The sequence below is a fragment of the Alternaria hordeiaustralica genome (assembly GCF_023758085.1).
Source record: "Alternaria hordeiaustralica strain BMP 2776 chromosome Unknown scaffold_20, whole genome shotgun sequence".
Classification (NCBI taxonomy): Eukaryota; Fungi; Ascomycota; class Dothideomycetes; order Pleosporales; family Pleosporaceae; genus Alternaria; species Alternaria hordeiaustralica.
This window is the reverse complement of record NW_026056792.1, coordinates 596,825-620,682: the sequence shown is the minus strand read 5'-3', so window position 1 is coordinate 620,682 and position 23,858 is coordinate 596,825. Positions and strand designations below refer to the sequence as shown.

At 55.1% G+C, this 23,858-nt stretch overlaps 8 protein-coding genes across 8 annotated transcripts; 5 read left to right on the top strand and 3 right to left on the bottom strand.

Annotated features, from left to right (window-relative positions):
- J4E84_008311 (uncharacterized protein) lies at positions 1–617 on the bottom strand (the record flags this gene model as incomplete). The annotated part of the gene is made up of 2 exons (XM_049390887.1): positions 1–277; positions 397–617. The coding sequence occupies 2 exons, from the start codon at positions 615–617 to the stop codon at positions 1–3; spliced, it is 498 nt and encodes a 165-aa protein (XP_049241594.1).
- A 3,477-nt stretch (positions 618–4,094) lies between these two features.
- J4E84_008310 (uncharacterized protein) lies at positions 4,095–6,600 on the top strand (the record flags this gene model as incomplete). The annotated part of the gene is made up of 2 exons (XM_049390886.1): positions 4,095–4,102; positions 4,290–6,600. The coding sequence occupies 2 exons, from the start codon at positions 4,095–4,097 to the stop codon at positions 6,598–6,600; spliced, it is 2,319 nt and encodes a 772-aa protein (XP_049241593.1).
- Positions 6,601–8,138: 1,538 nt separating this feature from the next.
- J4E84_008309 (uncharacterized protein) lies at positions 8,139–9,303 on the top strand (the record flags this gene model as incomplete). The annotated part of the gene is made up of 4 exons (XM_049390885.1): positions 8,139–8,315; positions 8,390–8,791; positions 8,864–9,163; positions 9,217–9,303. The coding sequence occupies 4 exons, from the start codon at positions 8,139–8,141 to the stop codon at positions 9,301–9,303; spliced, it is 966 nt and encodes a 321-aa protein (XP_049241592.1).
- Positions 9,304–10,449: 1,146 nt separating this feature from the next.
- J4E84_008308 (uncharacterized protein) lies at positions 10,450–12,585 on the top strand (the record flags this gene model as incomplete). Its single annotated transcript, XM_049390884.1, has 1 exon — positions 10,450–12,585. The coding sequence occupies one exon, from the start codon at positions 10,450–10,452 to the stop codon at positions 12,583–12,585; it is 2,136 nt and encodes a 711-aa protein (XP_049241591.1).
- Positions 12,586–15,032: 2,447 nt separating this feature from the next.
- J4E84_008307 (uncharacterized protein) lies at positions 15,033–15,995 on the top strand (the record flags this gene model as incomplete). Its single annotated transcript, XM_049390883.1, has 1 exon — positions 15,033–15,995. The coding sequence occupies one exon, from the start codon at positions 15,033–15,035 to the stop codon at positions 15,993–15,995; it is 963 nt and encodes a 320-aa protein (XP_049241590.1).
- A 550-nt stretch (positions 15,996–16,545) lies between these two features.
- On the bottom strand, positions 16,546–17,603 carry J4E84_008306 (uncharacterized protein; the record flags this gene model as incomplete). The annotated part of the gene is made up of 2 exons (XM_049390882.1): positions 16,546–17,400; positions 17,595–17,603. The coding sequence occupies 2 exons, from the start codon at positions 17,601–17,603 to the stop codon at positions 16,546–16,548; spliced, it is 864 nt and encodes a 287-aa protein (XP_049241589.1).
- A 1,649-nt stretch (positions 17,604–19,252) lies between these two features.
- Positions 19,253–20,316, top strand: J4E84_008305 (uncharacterized protein; the record flags this gene model as incomplete). The annotated part of the gene is made up of 3 exons (XM_049390881.1): positions 19,253–19,375; positions 19,507–20,078; positions 20,127–20,316. 3 exons carry the CDS (start codon positions 19,253–19,255, stop codon positions 20,314–20,316), a joined length of 885 nt encoding a protein of 294 aa, XP_049241588.1.
- A 632-nt stretch (positions 20,317–20,948) lies between these two features.
- Positions 20,949–23,090, bottom strand: J4E84_008304 (uncharacterized protein; the record flags this gene model as incomplete). The annotated part of the gene is made up of 4 exons (XM_049390880.1): positions 20,949–21,273; positions 21,432–22,237; positions 22,301–22,916; positions 23,086–23,090. The coding sequence occupies 4 exons, from the start codon at positions 23,088–23,090 to the stop codon at positions 20,949–20,951; spliced, it is 1,752 nt and encodes a 583-aa protein (XP_049241587.1).
- Positions 23,091–23,858: the final 768 nt, after the last annotated feature.

Here is a 23,858-nt window from a genome sequence, read left to right as displayed (position 1 = left end):
CTAGTACTGGCCAGCCGCCGCTTGACACGCCTTGAGCTGGTCCAAGTACCAACCACAGATAGTCAGACTACCTTGGTTCTCATCCATACATTTGCGAAAGGTCTGAACATCGTTTGCGCAAGGACCGGACTGCGCCATTTGGGCGGATGCGGTGTCGGCGGGCTGGTGCTGGGCAGAGAACTCGGTGTTCTGAGGCGAAGCTTCGGCGGGGGCAGATGAACCGCCTCCGAACCAGCCTCCGACAGCGTGGCCGATAGAGGAACCTACTGCGACACCGCTGTTGCGAAGGTCAGCGACGAAAACGCATGTTGGTGCATTGGGCCGGGTTGGGATGCAGAGAGTATCCGCGTAGTGGCAAACAGGTAGCGCAAAGGTGGGTGCTCAGGATCTACTTACGCAGCAGTGCTGGCCATTTGCCCAAACAGACCGGGTCCCTGCGGCGTGGGAGCTTGCGCCTGTTGCTGGGGAGGCGCATGAGCGCTGGCTGGTGCGTGTGGGGGAGCTGCCGCCGTAGAATGAGGGCGCGAAGGAGCGGGCGCACGGGCAGTGGTTGCTTGCTTCGCGGCTGGGACCTGCGGGCGACGAGGAGGAGCGGTCCCAGAGCGTTGACGAGGCATGTTGAGCGATTTGGTGGTGGGTTGTGCGTTGCAGGTAGACTCGGGTGTGGTGGCAGGCAATGGGGATGGAAGGCATCGACATGGCGATTTCAAGCCGTTTATTAGTGCACCATTGGCTTGGCGCAGGTGGGTATATGGCCGGCTTCCGCATCAGCTCATTGGCTATCAAGTGCCAGCGTAGTAAGAGATATACATCTTAGAACAGCCTTGATTATCACACAAATAAAGTATAGTAAGAGAGATATCTACTAGTAGGAAGCTAGCGAGAAAGCCCAACAGCTATTCGTGACGGCTACTTTACACTTGTCCATCAAACTGTGCCCTGACAGAAACATCACAACATGGTGTGCCACGTCCGTTTGCCCGGTCCAATCTAACAGACATCTTCGACCTCGACGTCACCACCACTCTTTGGCCCGAGGTCACTTCGCAGCGTCCGATCGAAAAGCTCCTTGAGCATCTCGAAACAGATCCCCGACAACGCAGCATCGTACCGGCCCTTGCTAAGTTCGTCGCGAATGAAAGCGTCTATAGCGTATGAGTGTTGTTTCCGTAGTGGCGCTGATACAGAACTCACGCTGTGCCCAAGCTGGCTCATAGAATGAAAATGTTACTCCAGTCGAATGCAATCTCTGTCTAATCAAATCCCTACCCTCGGCTGGGACATGAGTGTCCATCTTACCAAAGATCATAACCAGTTCTCCTTTGATGTCTTTGGTGCGAGCGAGTGAGTCATCGTTTTTACCCTTGCCCAACGTGGAGCTGTGGATATCGGTTGCGAAATAGCAAATTGCACTGGAGATGCGGGGATCGAAAGCGCAACGATAGGCTAGATGACCGCCTAGGCACATGCCTGCTTGCGGTTAGCCTGAATCGATGGGAACGCTGCAGCTTGGGGGCATAATGGAGATGGGGCTGGATAAAGACAAGATAAAATATAGTGGCAACGCACCGGTAGCGCCAACACGACCGTTACACGTTGGCAATTCAAGCAGTGTGTCAATGGATAGCGTGGCGTCTTCGTCATATGCTTCGACTGTCTTGGTGATTTTCCATTCGTTCCCAGCATCTGTACCCGGACCGTCGTACGCTAGAGGCTCGGGGCCGGTAAACTCGTGGTAGGAGGACGGTGCTGCGACGATATAGCCTCGGGAGGCTATTTGACGGGCAAAGCGAGCAACAGGCCCAGTGACTTGTCAAAGCTCAATTAGTAGATGAAATAGGTAGCGCAGACGGATGATGGGGACACATAGGTGGTCGTTGAAGAGTAAAAAGATGAATGATGAGGTTCATGTGGTGAGCGAGGTAGACGAGAAGATTTGACGTCGAGCAAGCAGGCGACTATATGTACCTTGGTATATCTCAGAGAACACAACGACAGCCGGGAATTTGGCCTTCGGGTAGTTGGCAATAGTAGGGTGGAAGATGAAGACCCCTGGACGGCGAGCATACAAATTAGCCTCCGTGTAACAACCTTCTCGTGACACCCATGGACGGCACACCTGGGCACGCAGTAACATACTCATATCACCACCTGCCTTGGTAGGTACATCTTTGTGTGTCTCTATAAGGAGCATTGCGTGTTTCTTGTCTTGTTTGACCTGAGCGTTGTTTGGCTATTGGTAAGGCTGCGGCGTACGTGTTTGTGAAGGTGGTTTTGAGGTGGGGTGGTGGGGTAATGTTATGCGCACGGTCCAGGCGACATTGAAGCACATGCGATGCAGAGACAACCAGCGTCTCTATTATGCCACGAGGGGTTTGAGAAATTAAATGTCAGAACTGTGCTGATGCAAATGCCGCGAGTGTGATGAAAACATCTGCCATGCCATTTTTTATTATTGGGGTTGGCTTTTGCAGTTCATTCGACCTTCGCCGCGGTGGTTTCTACCTGACATGACCTCGGGATGCTGAGAGTGACAGATCGCAGAGTTGGTTTGCGGCTATGAGTACATGGTAGTCTGGGAGAAAGATATCAAGTCCATGTGACGACGTGCATTGCTGGAGGGCCATATCAGGGATCTGATAACATTTTCATGCGAGTTGGAATATCTACAAAAGCTTGTCCCAAACTACGGGTACCCAGTGGGTCAGTTCAGTAGTGTTGGTGGAGGCCGTCTAGGGGACACATGCGAGGTGATGTCAATCCCGAGCTAGACGGGGAAGGAGAAAAGAATAGCGACTTGAGGGACGGAGAGGTACGGGCTTGGTACGCTGCACCGAGAGGTGACGAAACGGTCGAGTGGGATTCATGAGGCCTCACCGCCAATGGCGCCAGTTCGGCGGCAGACTTGCGACGGTCGTGATGTGACTAGAGGAGAATAGCGAAGGGTTGCAGAGCAGACATGGACTAGCTGCACCGACAGTCGAGCATGCGATAGTGCAAGCATGCGACGTGTGCGCGAGGTTCTTGAGAGTAGTCATGCGGGAATCCCGTGGCTGGGATGCTTGGGCACCTAGTGTTCGAAGGGTATGAGGCCCAAAAACACCCAATGGTTCTGTGCGTACGTCGATGCCACGAAACGGGCCGGGCGGTGTGCTTGGCCTCCTGCTCGATGTGTGCGCGGACGTCACGCACACCTGGCCGTGTCTTGACTGGCGCTGCCACTGGTAGCTGGCAGGCTGGAAAGCGCTGGATCCCGCATGTCGCACGGCGTTGGAGAAGATTGACGGCAGCCACATCTCGCGACATTCCTCCAGGGTGCGCGGCGCGAGCCAATCACGTGTCTACCAGCTCTTGACTTGACTTTTGATGCCAAACTCGACCCTCGAAGCTTGCACTCCAGCAAGGCCGCTCCCGGGTGCTTTCACCGTCGTCTCTTGCTTGCTTCTTCCCGCAGACTCAACGCCCCCCTCGACAGCACCGGGCGTTCCAAGGCGGCAAGCCGTGTTGGGGAAGCCATCCAATTTCCCAGGTGCTCGCTCGACTGCCCGAGCCCCACCCAAGCCCATTGTCGAGCACCGTTGTGCTCGTCCCCAACGCGAAGCAGCGCTGGTTTTGGCGGTTCCTGTTGTTGCACACGCCCGTCCCGCGCCTCCGCTGCCGCAGTCGCCGCGCCAGTCTTTGGCTCGCCGCCAGTACTCGCCGCCTGGCCTGGCCGCGCTGTGTGTGCTGCGGATTTGGAAGCCCTGGGCAGCTCTGTCCTGCGCCGCTGCATATCGTGCTGCCTGTCCGCAGTTCCTTGCTTCTACCTCGCGCTCCGTAGGTCGAGTCCAACCCCCGCCGCCAAGACTTTCTTCGCCAGCATCCCAACCATGACTGACTCTCACTCTACTCTACCCTCCTCTGTGTCCCCAGTGCCTCGCTGACTGGCGCAGTACCTAGGTCGCCGCTACCGCCCCGGAGGCACCTCGTCCCCTCCCTCCACGGCCCTCGCACCGCGCCTTCCCTCCCAGTAAACGTCGTGTTTTGCTACGACAGCCCCGGCGCCCTACATGCAGCCGTCGTTGTCTGCGGCTTTCTCATCATGGATACCGAGGATGGCCACGTCTTCATAAGGGTGCGGTTCTCAATGACTGGCCTTGCTCGGAACATGCGTTGACACGGCTCTAGAACCTGGCTTACTTTGTACGAACCCACGAAAAGGCCCTCGCCAACGCCCTGCAACTGCAGCGGCAGATGCCCAAGAATGGCCAGGCCATTATCTCACCCTCGTCTCCCAACGGCCCCGCTAGTCCGCCCTCATCCTCGTCGTCAAGCGTCTGGGCCGCCGCCCTGTCTTTGCCGTCCCTGACCTTCACCTCACAGTCCATCAAGCCAGCCAAGCTCACATTGACGCCCCACCATCTCTTCTACATCCTTTCACGATTCGAGGAGCTCGGCATACCTGTTGGTCCCATGAATGTGCGACTGGAGAACATCCACACGGACGCTTCACCCGCAAACTATGTCTCGTTCCTCGGCAGCGCTCAGCGCAGCAAAACAAAGTCTTCCGACCGCGACTCCATACATTCAGTGTCGAGCGTTCGCAGTGTCATGTCAGGCATGTCCTCGCTTTGGTCCACCTTTCGCATTGGATCAAACAGTGAAGCCAAGGCAGAGAAACAGAAAGTTCAACTCCAAGAAGACTTGCGATATCTCTACTCTGCATTTACTAAGATTCCCTGCCTGAGGCTGTCTCCTGACCACAAAGCCCGTCTCATTGCGGGTTATGAAGAATTTCCCTTCGACACTGCCGTCCCTTTGTTCGCTTTCAAGAATGTCACTGCGCTTGAGATTCACGATGTAGACTTTCGGCAATTCTATGGCTGGGACCGCCTGGCCGAAAACCTTCGCAGTCTTACTGTCAAGCGAGCAGGTGTTGACGATCCCGCTGACCTTCTTATCAATGTCGTCTTGGACGACATGGACAAGCGTCGTAGACGGTCGGCAAAGACACACGCTTCTTCCGCGCCTTGGTCTACCGCAAGCCCGTCCGCCAAGGTTGGTCAGTTGGCGCCATCAGAATCTCCACCACTTTCCCCTACCTCCGCCAGTAAACAGAGCACAAGCCCAAGAAGCGCGGTCGTGGCGCCGGAGAATTCGTCCAAGACGCGCCAGCGACAGCGCAGTACCTCTCCCACGCGGCCCCCAAGCTCTCGTCATGGTTCGTCCCATGCCTATGGTCGAAGCACTACAAATGCACCCAACATCCGCCGCTCGTCTGGGAGTTCTAGTTCTAGCGTGCGCTCTACCACCCCAAGAGGCAGCTCCTCTAACCTCCTCTCCATGGGCTGGTTTCCTGCAACCAAGTGGCGCTTCTTGCGACATCTGAGCTTGGCCGACAATGCTCTGACCAACATATCAGTTGCAAGTCTGGCTCCCTTGGCAAACACATTACAGTCTCTTGATATTTCTGCCAATTTATTTGCTGAGATTCCTGACAGTCTTGCCAGCCTGACCTGTTTGCGCGCACTGAACCTGTCCAATTGCATGATTGACAGCTTGCACTCTTTGGGTCGTAACCCGCTGCCAGCCATCACGACGCTCAACCTTCGTTCCAACCGCTTGACATCGTTGGCTGGTGTTGAGCGACTGCTATCTCTGGAGCGGGTCGATTTCCGTGATAACAGGTTGACTGATCCTACAGAAGTTGCGCGACTGACTGGCGTTCCCGACATAACTGATATCTATGTCAATCGCAATCCGTTTTGCAAGACGCACTCCACCTATAGAGTGACCATTTTCAATCTGTTCCGCAAGACGCCAGGCTATACGGAAGATATTGTCATCGATTCTGTAGGACCTAGCAATGCCGAGAAGAAGCAACTCGTTGACCGAGTTCCCGAACGCCATGGTGTTCCCATCGTTAAGCCGCCACCCGAGGATGACTCGCAACCCCCGCGACACGTACCACCAAAGGTCGTCAAATCTGTCGATACTTCCTCCGACATAACAGGTGTGCTTCAGCGTGCCGGTTCCCTGCAACGTACCAAGAGTGGGCGCAGTGCACAAGGTTCCCAAAAGAAGAAGAAGGGCCCTAAAAGGAGAATTGTCGAGCTCTCTCAGACCGACTCGCTGCAGTCGTCATCGCACTCTAGTTTGACAGGGTTGGCATACGAGGATACTGTCGTCGGACAAGCCCCTAAGATCACGAAGACTGCAAGCAACACATTGGCCACGGATACGCCCCGGCTTGTAGAGCCGTCCAAGGGACAAGTTTCTGGAGATCCTACCAAGAAGAGTATTTTAGAGGAGCGTACAGTCGCACACGAACCTCACACAAGCCACCAACAGTTGCCCTCAATCGATACCGCACCCCCGACCAAAACCGCCGATCCGGAATCAACGGAATTCGACGTCAGCGAGGACTTGTACAAGAAGAAGATCGAAGCCCTTCGGCAAGACTTCGGTAACACATGGCTTAGCGCGCTAGGAGACGAGAGCTGGGACAACACATCGGTCAATAGTTTTCCTTCGGATCGTGGGTATAGCTCCCCTACCATGCGGCCAACACTACCTCGTACACCGAGCCAAAGCATCGCATCTGGTCGTACACTTGGCTGACCTAATTTCCCCCGATCTGTCCACTTGCGATACCCAAAACAATTTGTTCGCTTTGCCAGACTCGCACTGCAGCTTCCGGAAGCGGACGCTTTTGTCTATATAGTTTGTTCATCAATTTATTCACGGGACTTCGGGCAAGGCGTTGGATAGATGTAAGTCGAATTTGAGCGTCGCAGTTTGTCACGCTCGTGGGACCGATCGAGACCATTTTCCGAGGGTGTTTCGACATTACCGGCGGGATCTCTTCCTCTCCCTTGTCAACAGGCGGTCGTGTTGCATTTCTGCGTGTTCTCCTCTGGGAGCATAACGGCCATGTTCCTGGTTGAATGGATAGTGTAAGATAACTTCTATGCCGGCGCACTGTAGGTTGGTTGCCCGTTACCTTTGGCGATGAGTGCGTAGCTTCTTGTTCCCTTTGTGTTGCTTGTTAGCGTCGTCTACGTTCTGGTGAGGGAGCCCAAGGAAGAAGGCAGGCGTTGGTTGATCTATTGCATCATGCAGCGCGCATTAGCAGTGAATGCTCACATGACTACAAATACAATAGCAGTTTCCTCGCAGATGGTGCACACGTTCAGCATGTATTGTTGACTACTGCGACATGTAAGATGTATGTAACGCGTGAGGTGCTGCCGGCGCTCAAGTGGGACATTGATTGGAGACGGCAAACACAGGCAAAGACTGGGTTGGAAACGGGGTGAGAGTGAAGGGCTTCGGCAATAGCTGGAGGAGTAGATACACCCAAGCCAGAAGCTTTGCGCAGATCAGAGACTCGCGAACAATTGCACCCTCTACAGTTGATTCCGCAAGGCAGTCGAGACGTCTGCAACCTCTCCCAGGTCCGACGCGCGTCTGTGTTGGGCTAGCACGCTCTGGTGCCAAGGCAGCCCCGGCCTAGGACTAACTGAAACGCTGCAAAACTACTACTCGGGCGGCGCGATCCTCTCACCACCGCAACCCAACCCGGCCTACAAATCAGCGTATACAAACACTTCGCGCGCGATCCCATAGGTATACTGTGTTGAGCAGTCGCACGCCGTTCGCCCCCAGTGTCCTCGCAGCCAGACCGTCCCCGCTTGCTACAGGCGGTGAAGTTACTCTTAGCATCCCACTCGACAGGCTTCCGGTCACAACAACGCCTCAGCGGCCCCCCCACCCACTGCACCGCACTCGCCTGCCCACGACGCAGCAGCAGCCCGCACAGGTATCGCCGTCTCAACAAGCACAATTGACCAGCGCACATCGCAGCCGCCCCACTCGTCGCGTGATCCCAGCTCTGCCGCCAGGCGCTTTTGAGGGGCTTTGAGCCATACTCCACCCGCCCATAGCGTCGACCACCCACGACCCGATCCGGCCGACTCTTTGAGATCAGAGGTACGTCGGCGTTCCCATTGGAGCCCCCAAGGCATAGGGCACTGCTAACACGCCCGGTGCAGGAGAATCACCGCCAGTGCTACGCGCAGCCCTCTCCCACCCACCCGCGCGAGGTCTTCCCTTGCACCTTCAGCCACCCACACCAGTGCCAGTAGCAAGTCCCAGCTATGGCCGAGAACGAGGTGGACCTGGACTCCATCATAGACCGTCTGCTCGAGGTCCGTGGCAGCCGGCCTGGCAAACAGGTACAGCTGCTCGAGACGGAGATCCGCTATCTATGCACCAAGGCACGCGAAATCTTCATCTCACAGCCTATCCTGCTCGAGCTCGAGGCACCGATAAAGGTCAGTCACAACGCGCAGTGCTGCGAAGCCCGAGATCTGGCTTCTGAGCACCTACTGACTGCTTTGCCTTCCAGATTTGCGGAGACATCCACGGCCAGTACTATGATCTGCTGCGGCTCTTCGAGTACGGCGGCTTCCCTCCAGAGGCCAACTACCTCTTCCTAGGCGACTACGTCGACCGTGGCAAGCAGTCTCTCGAGACGATATGCCTTCTGCTGGCGTACAAGATCAAGTACCCCGAGAACTTCTTCGTCCTCCGTGGCAACCACGAGTGCGCCTCCATCAACCGCATCTACGGCTTCTACGACGAGTGCAAACGAAGATACAACATCAAGCTGTGGAAGACGTTTACCGACTGCTTCAACTGCCTACCCATTGCCGCCATCATCGACGAGAAGATCTTCACTATGCACGGCGGTCTCAGCCCAGACCTTAACTCGATGGAACAGATCAGGCGCGTCATGCGACCCACGGACGTGAGTCAGGCTCAAATTGCAACTGCAACTGCAACTGCAGTGCCCATGAAGCGTACAGGCTAACAAGGACAGATTCCCGACTGCGGTCTCCTCTGCGACCTTCTCTGGTCCGACCCAGACAAGGACATTACCGGATGGAGCGAGAATGACCGAGGTGTGAGCTTCACATTCGGGCCCGACGTAGTATCGCGCTTCCTGCAAAAGCATGACATGGACCTCATCTGCCGTGCGCACCAAGTTGTCGAAGACGGTTACGAGTTCTTTTCCAAGCGCCAGCTCGTAACACTGTTCAGCGCACCCAACTACTGCGGTGAATTTGACAACGCTGGCGCGATGATGAGCGTTGACGAGAGTCTGCTGTGTTCCTTCCAGGTAAGCTCTAGGCGCACAAGGTTATGTCGAACAGGTACTAATGGGGTATGCAGATTCTCAAGCCCGCAGAGAAGAAACAAAAGTACGTCCCCAGCCTTGGCAGCGGCAGAGCAGCGTCTCCTCGCACCAAGAAAAGCTAGAAGTAGCCATGACCACACTCATTCAGAATCAATACGAACTTCTCTTACAGCAGGTTTGGGCGTCGTTAGACGATGGCAGTCGTTAGCCCACCCCCGAGACCCGATGCCGAACGACGCGAAACACGCTCCATCTCGATTTCCTTACCCCCTTTCAGCCATGGGCTTGCGGACGGCCGTTGGCATTTGTACACAATCCTGTCGTTGATTCTTGCCATTCCAGTACCGTTACACGCACACGACGACAAAGGACACGACGGTCGGCCCTCTCTTTCCCGGACGATTCAACGACGACGACGGTGGCTAGCCTTGGCGTTTGGCATGGTTGGCGGCGACACAAGAGGGCGGATATCAGAGCATTGTTTTATGTGGACGTCACAGGCAACAGCACTGGAGAAAGCGCGGAAAGGTCGAAGGGGGGAAAGACATGGTGGACAACATGGGGGAATTCACCGCTGGCTCGCGGCTTGTCATGACGGGGTGCGAGACGTCGATGCGATAATGTCAGTCGTTTTCTTTTCTCTTTGTGTCGCGTTTGAACAAGCAACCTTTTGGGGATGAAGCATGTAAGCTAGTGTGGAATGGAGTATGCGTATCCCTTGCTCGTGGTTGGCGTGTTTGCCATGGTGACCAAAGTGGATTGGATCAGCGTGCGACAGTGTCCGTGTCAGCCACTTGGGTGTGGCGGTGCAGAAAAGCAGGCCTGCAGCAGGCAAGGGCGGGCGCGGGCGGCGGGATGGCCTGTGTGTGATTGGCGGCGGCGCGCGCGGGGGCTTGGGAGGCGATCTGAGCGTAGGCGCCCGACGCGAGCGTCGTCGTCGTCGTCGTCGTCGTCGTCGTTGTTTGAAGGTCCACCACGCAGTGTTTGTCAGACGCTCTTCGTCACGTCACTCCTTGTCCACCCCGTCGGCCGGCCGCGCCCTCGTGCTGTTTCGCTCGGTTGGAATCTGTCATGCCTGCGACGACATAGCACATTGCCTGCATCGCCATCTGCCATGGCCGAGTACTCGTACGTCCACGTTGGCCGAGCGAGGCGCTGCGTGGGCCATCGCTAACGTCCATTCTCCCACCAGCTTCATAGCCCACTCGGCCCCCTGGGTCCACGGCTCAGGTGCAATGACGCCCTCGCGACTGCGCTCTCTGTCGCCCATGCCCAAGAGCCATGTCACACGATCCATGTCGACACCACAGCTCGCCAAAACCGCCCAGTCGCAATCGCAGTCCGAAAGCGACGGCATCAACACCATCCCCGACCCGCGCTCGGCCACTCCACAGCCGCCTCTGTCGCGCCACGACTCGACCGACTCGCACCCCGACCTCAGCCAGGAAGTCTCGACTCTCAGCACCAAGCTCATCAACGCCATCAATCACTCCACCATGCTCGACGATGCACTGCAGCAGACGAGACACGAGCTCGACGCCGCGCGCGAGAAGCTGGCCCACCTCGAGGCCCAGGTCAAGGCCCATGAGGCCAAGCTCTCCACGGGGCTGCTGGTGGACAAGGTCGTCTACGACAAGATGGAGAAGCAGCTGTCCACGGAGCTGCGCGAGGAGCGCAAACGCAGAGCCCACGCAGAAGCTGCCAAGCGCAAGACGGACAGCGAAGTCGAGGCCCTGACGGCTGCCCTGTTCGAAGAGGCCAACGTCATGGTTGCAGCTGCGCGCAAAGAGACGGAGGCTTCGGAGAAACGCGGCGAGCAACTCAAGCAGCAGTTGGGCGACGCTGACGTCCTGCAACATTCCCTCCAGGACCAGCTGCACGATCTCAAGGCCGTTGTCGAGAGGATGAGCTCTCATGGCGACGACAACGAAAGCCACGCTCTCACTGCAACCACCGCTCCGTCAACACCAGGCATCGCTCCGGCCGACAAGATGAGCAAGCTGTTCGAGGCCATGAACCTGACACCCACCACGCCGGGAACCGACGACATCAGCCCCGATCATCCCCTCCACTTTTCCCATCTTATCCATCCCGTACTACGCTCCGATCTTGCCGCTTTCAACGAGTTTCAGGACATGCTCAAGATCAGCGCCCGTTCCTCTGCCCCAGCAAGTCGCGCATCCAGCGGCAACTACAGCAGCCTGAATGTGCTGGGACTGGCATCACTGACCAACAGCTCCACCACGTCGCTGCCCTCCAAGTCGCCCACCTCGGCTACCAACTCACCTCGCGAATCTGTAGCCACTGCTGGTATGCCCAACCTCAAGGACGAGAAGTTCTATAAACGTGCTCTGGTCGAGGACATAGAGCCAACACTGCGTCTGGATATCGCCCCCGGTCTCTCATGGATGGCACGCCGCACGGTACTGAACAGCATCACTTCTGGCTCCCTGGTCGTAGAGCCGAACCCTGCTCCTCCATCCAAATTTCGGGTTCCCATCTTTCCATGCTCGCTTTGTGGCGAAGCAAGGAATGGTGATCAGTACGCCCGAAAATTTCGATTCAAGCCCTCCGATACTGAAGACTCTCAGCGCTACCCCTTGTGTGACTGGTGTCTGGGTCGCGTTCGGGCAACGTGCGACTACATTGGTTTCTTACGCATGGTAGCAGCGGGGCACTGGCGCGCAGAGACGGATGAAGAAAAGAAGTCGACCTGGGAAGAGAGTGTGCGACTTCGCGAACGCATGTTCTGGACTCGCGTTGGTGGCGGTGTGGTTCCTTCCTTCGTTCCTTTGCGAGATGGCCCACGCAGTCCCACATTCACGAATAGCGATGTGAAGATTGAGGAGAGGATGAGTGAAGAGAGCATCATGTCGTTTGAGCCTCGAGACATCACAGCAGGTGGTTCTGCTGCGTCGACGGCGAATGAGCCAAGGAAGAGCGATGAAGACCCTTTTCGGAGCAAAAGCGGTGATAAGGTCAAGAGAATTTCCATTGGCAAGACGGTCCTTTTGAAGCACAACGACGCTTTGACCTCAGAGTCCAAGACAATCGCCAATCCGGAAGCCGAAACATCGTCAGCCGAAGCTCACCACGGTAGTCAGAATGAGTCTGTCACTGCAGCCCCGTCAATACCCTCATTGACAGTGGAAGAGGAAAAGGACATTGAACAGCAAGCTGAAGCTCAACTCCAAGACGAAGTGAACAAGTCTCTCGATACCAGGAAAGCAACAGCGGTCTCTGAACAGGAACAGGAAATGACGAAGCTGGAGGATCCACGCCTACAGCGTCAACGCTCCTCTTCGAACCCTGCACCTGCTTTGCCGAGCAGAGAGAAGGATGCCAGTGGCAGTAGACTTAGTTTGAGGATGCCCGGTACGAGTATGCCTGGTGCTTTCGACTGAGCCATACATGATGCAGTAACTGGCTGATTCTTGTTGGGTAACTCGCTGTTTGCCGGTCTTGTGCTTGGAGTTTTACACGACCATTACTCTTTTATTCAATCATGTTACACTATCCTAGTTGACGTTTGTATACGGCGAGTAAGAGGCGAATGCTTTGGTTGTTTTTCTTTACTTGTTGAGCATCTTCAGTGGCTTGTTAGAGGGGTAGGTTTACGGACCCGTTACTGTCGGATATACACATAGCAAGAGAGGTATCTTCGCTGCTAGTTCTCGTCTCGGGATGGTGGGAACTTGAGTTTGATGGATACCGGGAGTTGTTCTGGTAGTCTTTTGTTCTGGTTAAGAAGCTTTGGGGGAAGGGTTTGCGGTGGGCAGGAGTATTATTGGTCTGGTTGACTAAACATGTTGGATGTGTGTCTTTACACATAATGTACTATAGCTTTATCTAATACTAGCTCTTGGAAGATAGGACAAGAAAGAGAAACGATGAAGAGTAGGAGAAGAAATATACACATTGACCATGTCCATCGCCTGCAGTTCTACTAATCGCAATCTGTCGTTTACTTCTTTGGTATCGAGAGGATTACAAGGACGCTACTATTCTTTCGGTTGCTCTACTGTTATGCCTACCGGCTCTTGGGTGGACATGTGCATCATCAGAAGCCGGGATATAAGCAGATCTACGCTCTAGGGACATGGACATGGCGACTGATGGCGCATTCTGCTCTGCGGATTGTATCTAGTATTGATTCTGATAGCCCGTGGAGCGCTGTGTAGTCGAACTGTGCAAAAGGTTTGGCCGTAGCGTCAAAGACGAATGCCGTCTCACGGTGTGCCTTTCTTGTGGGCTTCCGCGCCATCCCTCTTAATCACCAAGTCCGCCTCCGCCCTCCCCCCTTTCTTACTCCCTACCAGGGGAAGCTCTTCTTCCATGTCATGCTGCACCACCATGCTCTTGCCCTTGATCAACTGCATAACCATATAGTTCATGGCACATCGAATACCCAATTCCTCGCCTCGCCTCACAATCCAGCCGTTGAGATAGTCAATCTCGGTGTGCGCACCCTGACGCGTATCGGCTAGCATACTGCTCACGTTGTCGCTGGTGCGGTGTGCAACGGCCACAACCACGGTCTCAAGGCGGCCTGGGTCGAAGCGCTGGGACACGTTGGGAATGTATTGGAGTTCGGGGAGGGAGCGAATGACGAGGCTTATCTCGGATAGGAGGAGGCGCATTGTGCGGGTCAAGGCGTAGTTGTTCAGAATGGCGCCGTTGCGCGCGTCGAGGAGGGCGGTTAGGGGGTTTATGATGCAATTGACGGCTAACTTGTCGAGTTGGATTTGCAAGAGATCGGGGGGCGAGAAGGAGGCTGCGCTGAGTACTGGAGTGCGGAGGAGGGTGCGAAGTAGATAGCGTTGGTTAGGCGTGAAGGGGAATTTGGCGCTCCTTGGGGGTGGGTACTCTGGATTGAGTTTGTCGGGAGGGTGCGGGTAGACGGGCTTGCCATGTCTTGATGCGGAGAATCTTAAGTCGGGGGTGTAGGGCTCGTTGGCATGGCCGTCTCGTTGGTGGGGTAGGATGCCCAGCGAGAGGGTGCCGAAACCAGCGTGGACAGTAGTGAAGCGACTGTGTGGCGAGGCGTGCATGCCATGAGAGTTGATGCCGAGCATATAGTGTGGCCGGTGGTCGGGGTCCGGGAAGACGGCGGCGTTGACTTGGTCGATGACGCCCATGCCGTTGTGCAGGAAGCAGACGACCGAGTGGTTGTGCAGCCGGTGCTTTACGGCGGAGATGGCCTGCAGGACATGGGGGGCTTTGGAGCAGACGATGAGCGAGCTGATGGGCTCAGCAGACTCGCCAGGCAGCATCTGAGGGCCTTGGGTCGTGTCTAGCGAGGAGGGATTCAGGCCGACCTCGTGGCCATGGTAGCGAAGACGGGGGATGGCTAGCTCGGCATCGTAGCCGTCTCTGGTGTCGACACGGCCGTCGGTGACGAGGGCCAGGCGGCGTTGCGAGTCGTTCCATTCGTTCAACTTTTGCCAGCCCCCGAAGACCAGCGTTACTGGAGGAGGGTTGGGTATGCCGCGCAGGGCGTGGGCGATGAATTTGCCCACGTTGCCGACACCGATGATGTGAATGCGTCGGTCGAGTACAGGCTGTCTGCGATAGAAGCCGGCCGTGTGGAGGAAGGCTCTCGTCTGAGCCGAAGCCGCGGCGCATCGTGACGCTGCGTGTGGTATCCGAGGCCGGAGCCTGGGGAGAAAGGGTGAAACGGAGGAGAACGACAGCTTGAACGACTTGGGATTCCCATGGGCTTCGGGGCCGAGGCGAGTGAGTGAGTGAGGCTGTCTGCTGTGAGCGACCCGACGCTTGCACGTCGGAGCGCTCGGCCCGCTGCTTTTCTTTGGCGTGCGCATGCGACCGCCGCTTGACCTCCATCACCACCATGGACCCGCAGACCGACCTCCCCGACCTCGTCGAGGACCTCGAAGTCAACATCGATGAGCTCACCGCCGCGCTCGACCCTCTGCTGGCCGCGCCTCTTCACACGACCGCGTCCTCTCTCCCGCTCCTCGACAAGGCAGAGTTCTACTGCATGTCCGCATACGCCATCGAAGCTATTCTCTTCTCCGTGCTCAAGGCGTCGGGCGTCAATGCCACGCAACACCATGTCTTCAAGGAAATTGCCCGTCTCAAGCAGTACAACAGCAAGATCAAGCACATCAAGGACCGCGGCGTCATGGGCAGCGCCGAGGGCAGAGCGCGACTAGACCTTGGCGCCGCCCAACGCTTCATCAAGCACGGCCTGGCTGGCAACGACAGGTACGACTTGGAGCGGCAGGAGCGCATGGCCAAGGAGAAGGCCCGCGCCCACCTCAAGGCTCAAAACATCAACAAGAAATTCGACTCCGACGGCAACGCCCTCGAGTCTACTGACGCCACGTCCAGCAAGAGGGCTGTCGACGAGCTCAATGCTCAGGAGGACTATTCGGACAGCCACGTCCTGCAAGGCTCCGACCAAGCAGAGCCAGCTCCCAAGAAAGCTCGCGTCGACGCAGCTGCCGAATCGCAACAAGAACCCGCGCCAGATACCGCCACACCGCAGCCCAAAAAGCGCCGTCGCCCCGCAAAGAGAGACAACAAGACAACAAAGACCAGGCAGGACTTGGACACAGTCAGCCTTGCAACACCCTCAAGAGCAGAGGAGCGCGTAACGAGGACGAGGAACAAGAGGCTTTCGACGCAAAACTCACAGGAAGACGAGCCTGTAGTGCCGACCCCAGATCGCGCGCCCAAGACGCGGAGTGAGACTTTTAGCGCGCTTCTTGATGGCTCGTTGAACCAAAACAAGAAGAAAGGGATTGGTGGTAAAGGAAACAGGAAGGGGGGCAAGGGAAAAGCCAAGTGATTTCATGGCCATGGGTTTTCACAGAGTCCATTGGGCTGTGCGACACATCTCGAAACCTCTGAATATTTGAATTCACTCCCGTCATACGGCGAGCGAGTGGTCGCCGTATGCATTGGCAAGTTTGTGCAAAAAGTAATGATACCCCCTAATCAAACTTCTTATAATTTCGACACCATTGCACGGAGTATATACACTTGATCTGAGTGCACTGACGAGGATATACCCCATGTGCGAGTACATGCGAAATCACAGATCTATGTTAACAGCATCATGGATGCATATAACAGACAAGTATAACATTGCTCATCAAGAGCGAGCACTGCGACAGAACCAAATTGACAGGGAGATTACTATTCATTGAGCTACTACGCTACTTGGGGGTATTCATGCAAATCACACCATCAAAACCACCATGTGACTTGCTCTCGCAACACACTACGAGTGAGATGGCAAAAAGACGACGACAAATCTAGTCCATGATGCCAGTCTTGCCGTCGTGGTCAGCGTCCTTCTTGGGGTCTAGAGTGTCTTGTCAGCGTCAATCCAACTTTCAACCGCATGGGGAAGACTTACTCAGCTTGTCCATCATGGATGGCTTGCCGTGAACATCAGTGGTACCATGAGTGCCGTGAGCGCCACCTGAAACGTGTTGGTCATGTTGCAGAGAAGAGTGAGGCTCAGCGTGGGAAACAGGCTCGGTGAGGGCCTTGGGAAGATCGCCACTCTCGTTATTGCGGTGAGAGAGGTTGTCACGGCCTGTTCCCTCGACCTCCCCTGGGACGGTCTTGACGTGCTCACCTGTGGTGTATCCTCCTTGGCCCATGTTGCCTGAGCCGATGCCGCCAGCGTTGCTGCCGTAGGCTCCTGTGCCTGTACTGCCTACACCTCCGACACGCGGGTCGGCCGAGTTGGCCATGTGAGAGCTGTGAGGACCAGTGGGGTCATTGTGAGAGTGGCCAAGACCGCCAGTGCTACCTACACCCCCAACACGCGGGTCGGCAGAGTTGGCCATGTGGGAGCCGTGGGGGCCGGTAGGGTCGTTGTGGGAGTGTCCAAGACCACCGGTAGTGCTATGGCCGGTGAGACCGGTTCCAGTAGTGTTGTATGCGCCAGCTCCAGTGCTACCAACACCACCGACGCGGGGGTCAGCCTGGTTGGCCATGCGTGAGCTGTGGGGACCAGTTGGGTCGTTGAAATCGGCAGTGCCGTGACCACCAGTCAGTCCACTGCTGTTACCTGAGCTGTAAGCTCCAGTAGTCGAAGAGCCGAGCCCTGTGCCGGTGAGGCCGCTGCCAGTAGTACCATGGGTGCCGTGGGACTCAGTATACTGTCCAGCACCATAACCGCCTGCGCCAGCAGTGTTACCGGCGTTTCCAAGACGGTCGGAGTCGACCCGGGGATCAGCCTTGTTCATCGTGTGGGAGCCGTGAGGACCGGTAGGGTCATTGTGAGAGGTAGAGCCATGGGTAGTTGAGGACCCGAGACTAGTGCTCCCATGAGTGGCTGATGACCCAAGACCCGTAGAACCATGGGTAGGAGATGTGTACTCGGGGTTGCGCTCGCCATGGCTACCAGAAGTACCGAGGCCAGTGCTTACACCAGAGCCATGGTGGGTACCGGAGAAGCCCCCAGTGCCAGTGGTAGCATTGGAAGTATTAGGTACAGTAGGATCGGCAGTGTTGGCAGTATGAGAGCTGTGAGGACCGGTGGGATCATCTAGAGAAGTGTGAGTAGCTGACGGTGGTCTTCAGGCCCTCGGCAGTCTGCAGGAAGTGCTTACCATGGGTCTTGTCCTTGTGCATCACCTGGTCGACCTTGGCCTTAACTTTGTCCATCACTCCTGACATGATCGCGGTGTGAAGTTTGAATAAGAGGTGGTATAGATAGCTGATTGGGCTTGAATGAAGTTGATTAGAGTGTTGCGTGGGTGTGGTGGTCGTCGTTGCGTAGATGGTCACCAAAAGTAAGCGCTGGTGGTCCAATATATACACTACAGGCGAGGGCCAAAGTCAGAGAGACCCATGGTCCTACGTCATGCCTTTGCATCAGCACACGTCGTACAAACGGCACCTGGGCAGTCACTGCTCACATCCCTGTTTCCTACTTTGGTCTTGGCACCTTGATCGAAGGAAGTGCTGACCACGCTGAAGCCTACATTGACGCTACACTTTCTAAATTGCTGATTTTATCCCAACGTAGGCTGCACATCCGCGCAGCTTTTTCGAGTATACGAGGCGTTTGGCTCTATCCCCTAGCACAGCCACTGGTGAATACCTGGCTCAACTCGTGTCGGACGTCATGCACGATGTGCCTGTTGTTTTCAAACGTGGCCATTGCAAGCCCCAACCGGCCATGGGTCGGTATTCTTTCCCTAATCCCTCAGCTTATACCTGCCGTGGCGTTCTCTCCTGTCTGCCGCTGCCACAAGATTTGGCTAATTACATCAGCCACTCCAGCGCTGGACCCTCGATGAGGGGCTTCGCGACGGATGCAGCTAGCCAATGTCCGGTTCGGTTGTGGTGGGGGCTAGCACGCGGCTGGCGCTGCGTCATTTTGCGATCCGGTGCATGGAAAGTGGGGAAGAGGAAAGCTTAGCCACGTCTTCAATTCCTGATTTACCCTGTCTTGCATCGGATTTTTGGTCCTTGACGCGTGTTTGTAGCAGATCTTCTGTAAAATCTTGATAACACCGCCACATTTACCTGGCACAATGGCCACGGTGGGGACTTTGTCAAGGGCCTAGAAGCGTGCGAATCCGGCATGGACTCACTCCTGAACTTGTGCCTTGGAAATGCATTCCTGAGCCATCGCCCATAGGTGGACTATTCTGAACTATTGCAGCATCAGCGGGACAGCAAATTGCCCTGACATTGCAATTACGCAGGATTCCCTGCACCTCAAAGCAAATGCGCAAAACCAGCACTGTATGACGTGCCTTGCACTGATCCGCTACCGTCCCAGCTTGCCTTATTGGCATTTTATACAATCAACATGTACCATCTCTCGGGTTTCTTCTCTCCTGCGGTAACAAGTTATCTGCTCAAACGACGTAGTTGGCGCAGGGACAGAGTCCGCGTTGTTAGGATTGGAGCTTGGGCCAAGTGCGCGATTATGACGTAGTTTTCCACATTCCATAGCTTCACCCCACCAACACCTGGGCAAGGGAACACCACTTGTCTTCCATCACGACTCAGACGCCTTTCCCTCAAGTGCTACTTCCTAATCTTCTTAACCTTTCCGATCTATCCGTTGCAACCATGTCAGAGTCCAGAGTGAGAGTACCCGACAAGGTCAAGGAAGTCGCCAAGGAAGACTTCAACCAAGCTAGACAGCTTGCCTCAGAAGCTGTCCGCTCGGCCGCATATCTCTACCCTTTCAAGGTACGCGTCTGAATCCTTGCTACCTACATTGCATCGACGTTTGCCTAGAGAGGCCGGTCTGGGAGTGCTTTTCGGCCCTCTCGACCACACTAGGGGATTGCATTCAAAGCACAACACTGACATGACCCAAGGGCATTGCGTACTTCTTCACACACCGTGCTCTATGGAAGCCTCTCGCTGCGAAACTGGTCCCTACTGTCTCGCTCGGTCTTGGTGTCACCGTGCTCATGTTTGCCGTCACATACATTCCCCAAGTCGCACTTCTCACCCTTTTCAACGGACCACTCGCAGTCTTCACCACGGTTCTGCTCGTACTCAGCGAGTCGTCCACTATCTTCTCGGTTCTCAGCAAGAACTTCCTCATTGACGAAGCGCTTATTGATACCTTTGATTCAACCTTGGTCAGCCGCAACCAGACCACATTAGTTTCCAAAGAGCGCCAGGTAAAGTCGGGAACTGACCCTGTTGCGAAACTGGGCAAGCTCGTCTCGAAGCCTTTCGCAAAATTCGCCCCCAGCGCCATCATCCGATACTTCATGTACCTTCCGCTCAACTTCATCCCAGTCGTGGGCACCGTACTATTCGTCATCCTCCAAGGACGCAAGTTTGGTCCCACCGCACATGCCCGCTACTTCCAACTCAAGCAGATGAAGAAGCAGGAGAAGGAGCGCTTCATTGACGAGCGCAAGGCCGCATATGCTAGGTCGGTCCGTCTACGTGTAGTCATATTCAGACCACTAACCTTGCATAGTTTCGGCATCCCAGCTGTCCTCCTCGAACTCGTCCCGATTGCCGGAATCTTCTTTTCCTTCACAAACACCGTTGGCGCTGCGTTGTGGGCTGCCGATATGGAGCAGGGCGTTCAAAGCGGCGAGGCTAGCACCACGGCGCCGAACCTACGCCAACAAGTTGAACTGGCCAAGAATAGGCGGGAGTTGTGAGAATACACTGCTCTCGGTGTGAGGATGGATTCTTATCAAGTGGTGCTAATGATTTCGTCCAAGTGAAGTCGAGCCTTACGTTCGTTACGGAACTGATGGACGCTACCGATACCCGTGGAAACCTTAGTAGGCGCGAGGCAATCTGCTTGGTTGGCCGTGACATTCGCAGGAACTGTGTTGTTAGGGTGCTGTTGCCATGAACTGTGATAGCATTTGGCTCCACAGTGGCTTTCCTAGTGACAACAAAAACCAAAGACCTTCTCAGGATATTGGTTACATAACAACACTGTGACGCTTTCATGCAGCACCCGTCTGTTCATGTTCCACCCCAACACGTAAAAACTAATGAATGATCAAATTCTGATAACTATGGCAATCGCGAAAAGCAACTAAAGACTTTTTCACATCACTTTCCATGGCAGCTTTTTCCTGCGATGAAGATGTGTGAACACACTTTAAGCTCGAACCAAGGACAACTCAAATGTTGCACGAAGTAATATCATCACCAAGAATACATTACAACTACCCTAGAGCAGACGTAATTTTAGTACTACCACAACATCATCATCGTCCACGTGGTTATGAACCCTGCACAGCTCTTCTCTCTTCGACACCCCATCTAAAAAGACGCTCTACTCTTCAGTACTAGGCTTGCCTCTTCCTAGGCCAAAGCAAGTCGCCATGTTGTAGAAGATATCAATGCTGTTGTATGTCCCCTGGAAGAGCTCCTGGCATGGGCCCATGGCATAGACAGGCACATCCGTCAACGAATGCACACCTTGGTCGTTCTCGACCGGCAGCGTACCATTGAGCAAGATACCGTCCTCGCCATCCTCAGGGTTAGCGTAGTTGTCGTCGCTATCCTCTTCGATTTCGACGGCGGGCTCGCGGGGACCGCTCTTGCGGACGGACCAATTCTCCCGACGATCAGGATCTGCCATTAACCCCTGAAACAAGCTGAATCTGGGCTCCCAAGTCGACGGGAAGTTAGAATCTGTGTACGTCAGATTGCCGGTGTTGATGTATTGGGATTCGCCAGATTGCTCGTACGTCCCCACAGCATTGCCTGTACGAAGTCAGTTAATGTCTCGCAACAGTTCGTACATGGGTATTACTTGCGTTTCTTGCGGTCGACGTTTTGAGCAGCTAGATAGTGGGTGTCAACGGAGCCCATGACATCGAAGCCATGGCCGTGGTCGGCAGTGACAAGGATCAGAGTCTCCTTGAGGCAGTTGGTGGAGTTGAGGTGGTCAATAGTGGCCTTCACCGTGTCGTCGAGTTCGAGAAGTTCACCGAGTGCGCGATCATAGTCGAGAACATGCATCATCTTGTCAATGCTGGCGGCTTCTGACATAAGGAACCATCCTTTGTCACCTGAGCGGGTTTCGAGGATGTCAATGGCCTTGAGGGTCATCTCTTTGAGACCCGGCTGATCAAGAGCGGGTGTCTCATCTCCAGTAGGGGAAAGCGATTGGTTGAGGTTGTCACGGTAGACATTGCGGTCGAGCCACTTGGCCATATTGGAGGTGGTGAAGATACCGAGAGCCTTTTCCTCATTGCTGGCAGAGAGCAGAGCAGTGCGGTTCTGGATGATCTGATAGTCCTGCGCGGCAAACTCATCATAGTAGTTCTTGTCCTGATACGTGACTCCTCCAAGTTCAGACGGGTAGAACTGCTCGGCGCCACCACCGAAAATGACATCTAGAGGAACTTTCGTCCAGTTCTGGCCGACACCATTGAGGTAGGTATCGACGATAGCTCCATACTCGCTACGGAGACGGGTGTGCGATACCAAGGCAGCGGGGGTAGCATCCGCAATGTATGCTGTCGATACTATTCCTACGTGACCTCCGGTAAGACGATGAAAGATCTCAGCAATGCTCTCAACCTTCGGGTCGTCAAAAGGATCCTTGCTACTGTCCTATACTATTTGTTAGTAAAATGATGATAAATACAATTGCGCAACGAGATGGAAGACACGTACCGCATAAACGTTCAAACAGTTGACTGTTGACTTGTGACCAGTGTTGAGCGCAGCAGCAGAGTTAGCGGAGTCGGTGATGAAGCTGTCGATCGAGTGGGTCATCTGGTGGCCAACGACAGGGAATTTGTCCATGGCCATGAGAGATTGGTATTTGCCGTTGACCTGCTTATGGCCGATCAAACGAGCAGCTGTGATCATGTTTGTGGTCATTCCGTCACCGATGAAGAGAATAATGTTCTTGGCCTTGCGCTCCTCAGCCAGGTCGCGAACGAGCCAAGTAGCTTCCGTCTTGCTTCCATTGTTATAGTTGAGGGTAGCAGTGTACTCGCCAGGTTCGTAAAGAGCGATGCGGCGGTAGGCTTTAGAGGCAACGTTGACGAGGGTTTTCATTGCCGCGTCGCGTGCGAAGAGGTCTTCGTACCATGTGAAGTTCCACTTCTCCAAATTGGGTTCTTCGAGGTTGAAAAACTCTGTTACTAGCTTCGCTTCCTCGCCCTTCTTTCCAAGAGTGAAGGTAAACTGCTCATCCAGAGGTAGACCGATGAACTCGGATCCGTTCCTTGGCTGGTGAACTTCTAGACGGATGTCGAAGTACTGGCCCGCAAGAAAGTCGGCCCTGAGTTGTGTATCAGCAATTGAGCTCTCTGAGCTCGTTCAATCTGCATGCTTACTGGTCAGGAGGGAACATGCAACCGAGCGTTGGGCAAGCTCCCAGACGGCGGAATGTCTGCGCGGAGACAGACCCGACCAAAAGGGCTGCAGCCACGACAGCTGAGCATGTACACTTCATAACGAACGCGATTGAGAGATCAGTAGGTGGGCAAGACTCTCAAAAGTGCGATGAACCGACATTCTGGGAAGCTGTTGCTCCAACCTTTATAAGCTCACAGAGCTTCCCGGACCTGCATAGATGCATCAAGACGAATCAGACTATGTCCCGCGTATCAAGCTACTAGCGTCCACATTTCATACCCGAGGCATGCCTTCCTCTCAGTACAAGGTGCATTAAGTGCCTTTTCCCGTCCCTCGTGCGATAACACAGCGCTCTTACTGCTCGAGAGGAAGACTCCGGCTACCTGGGCCCAGTCTCCATTCCGCTGGCCTGGTCCGCGCCGCGAGCCACTGTCATCATCGAGAATCTTAACGAGCTGCCTCATTGGGAAAGACATGCACGTTCCTGCCAGTTATTGGAAGGCTGGAGGATGAGGACTTGGCGTGGCTTGGTACATCTTGGCGTCACGTTCCGCACAGCTATGATCTGATTCGCTATTCAATGGTTCTCTCGTGGAAACCAAAATTGGTATCCCCGTAGATTTTCCCTTGGCGATGGGGTATTGCGAGCGGCTGGGATTTCGATGCCTACGGTGTGCTCCGGACGGGGCAATTCCATTCGCCATCGTAGTGAGGGCCAGCGACACAACACGACAAAGCTTTGCTAGCCTAGCTCGTCGACGGATATGGTGCCGACGAGCTCAAGGAAGAGAGCTTGATCGCAGTCCGAAAGACTCGCATCACGTGTCAGCAACTAGGCACCGTGCCCGGCTGGCATGGTTCGGCT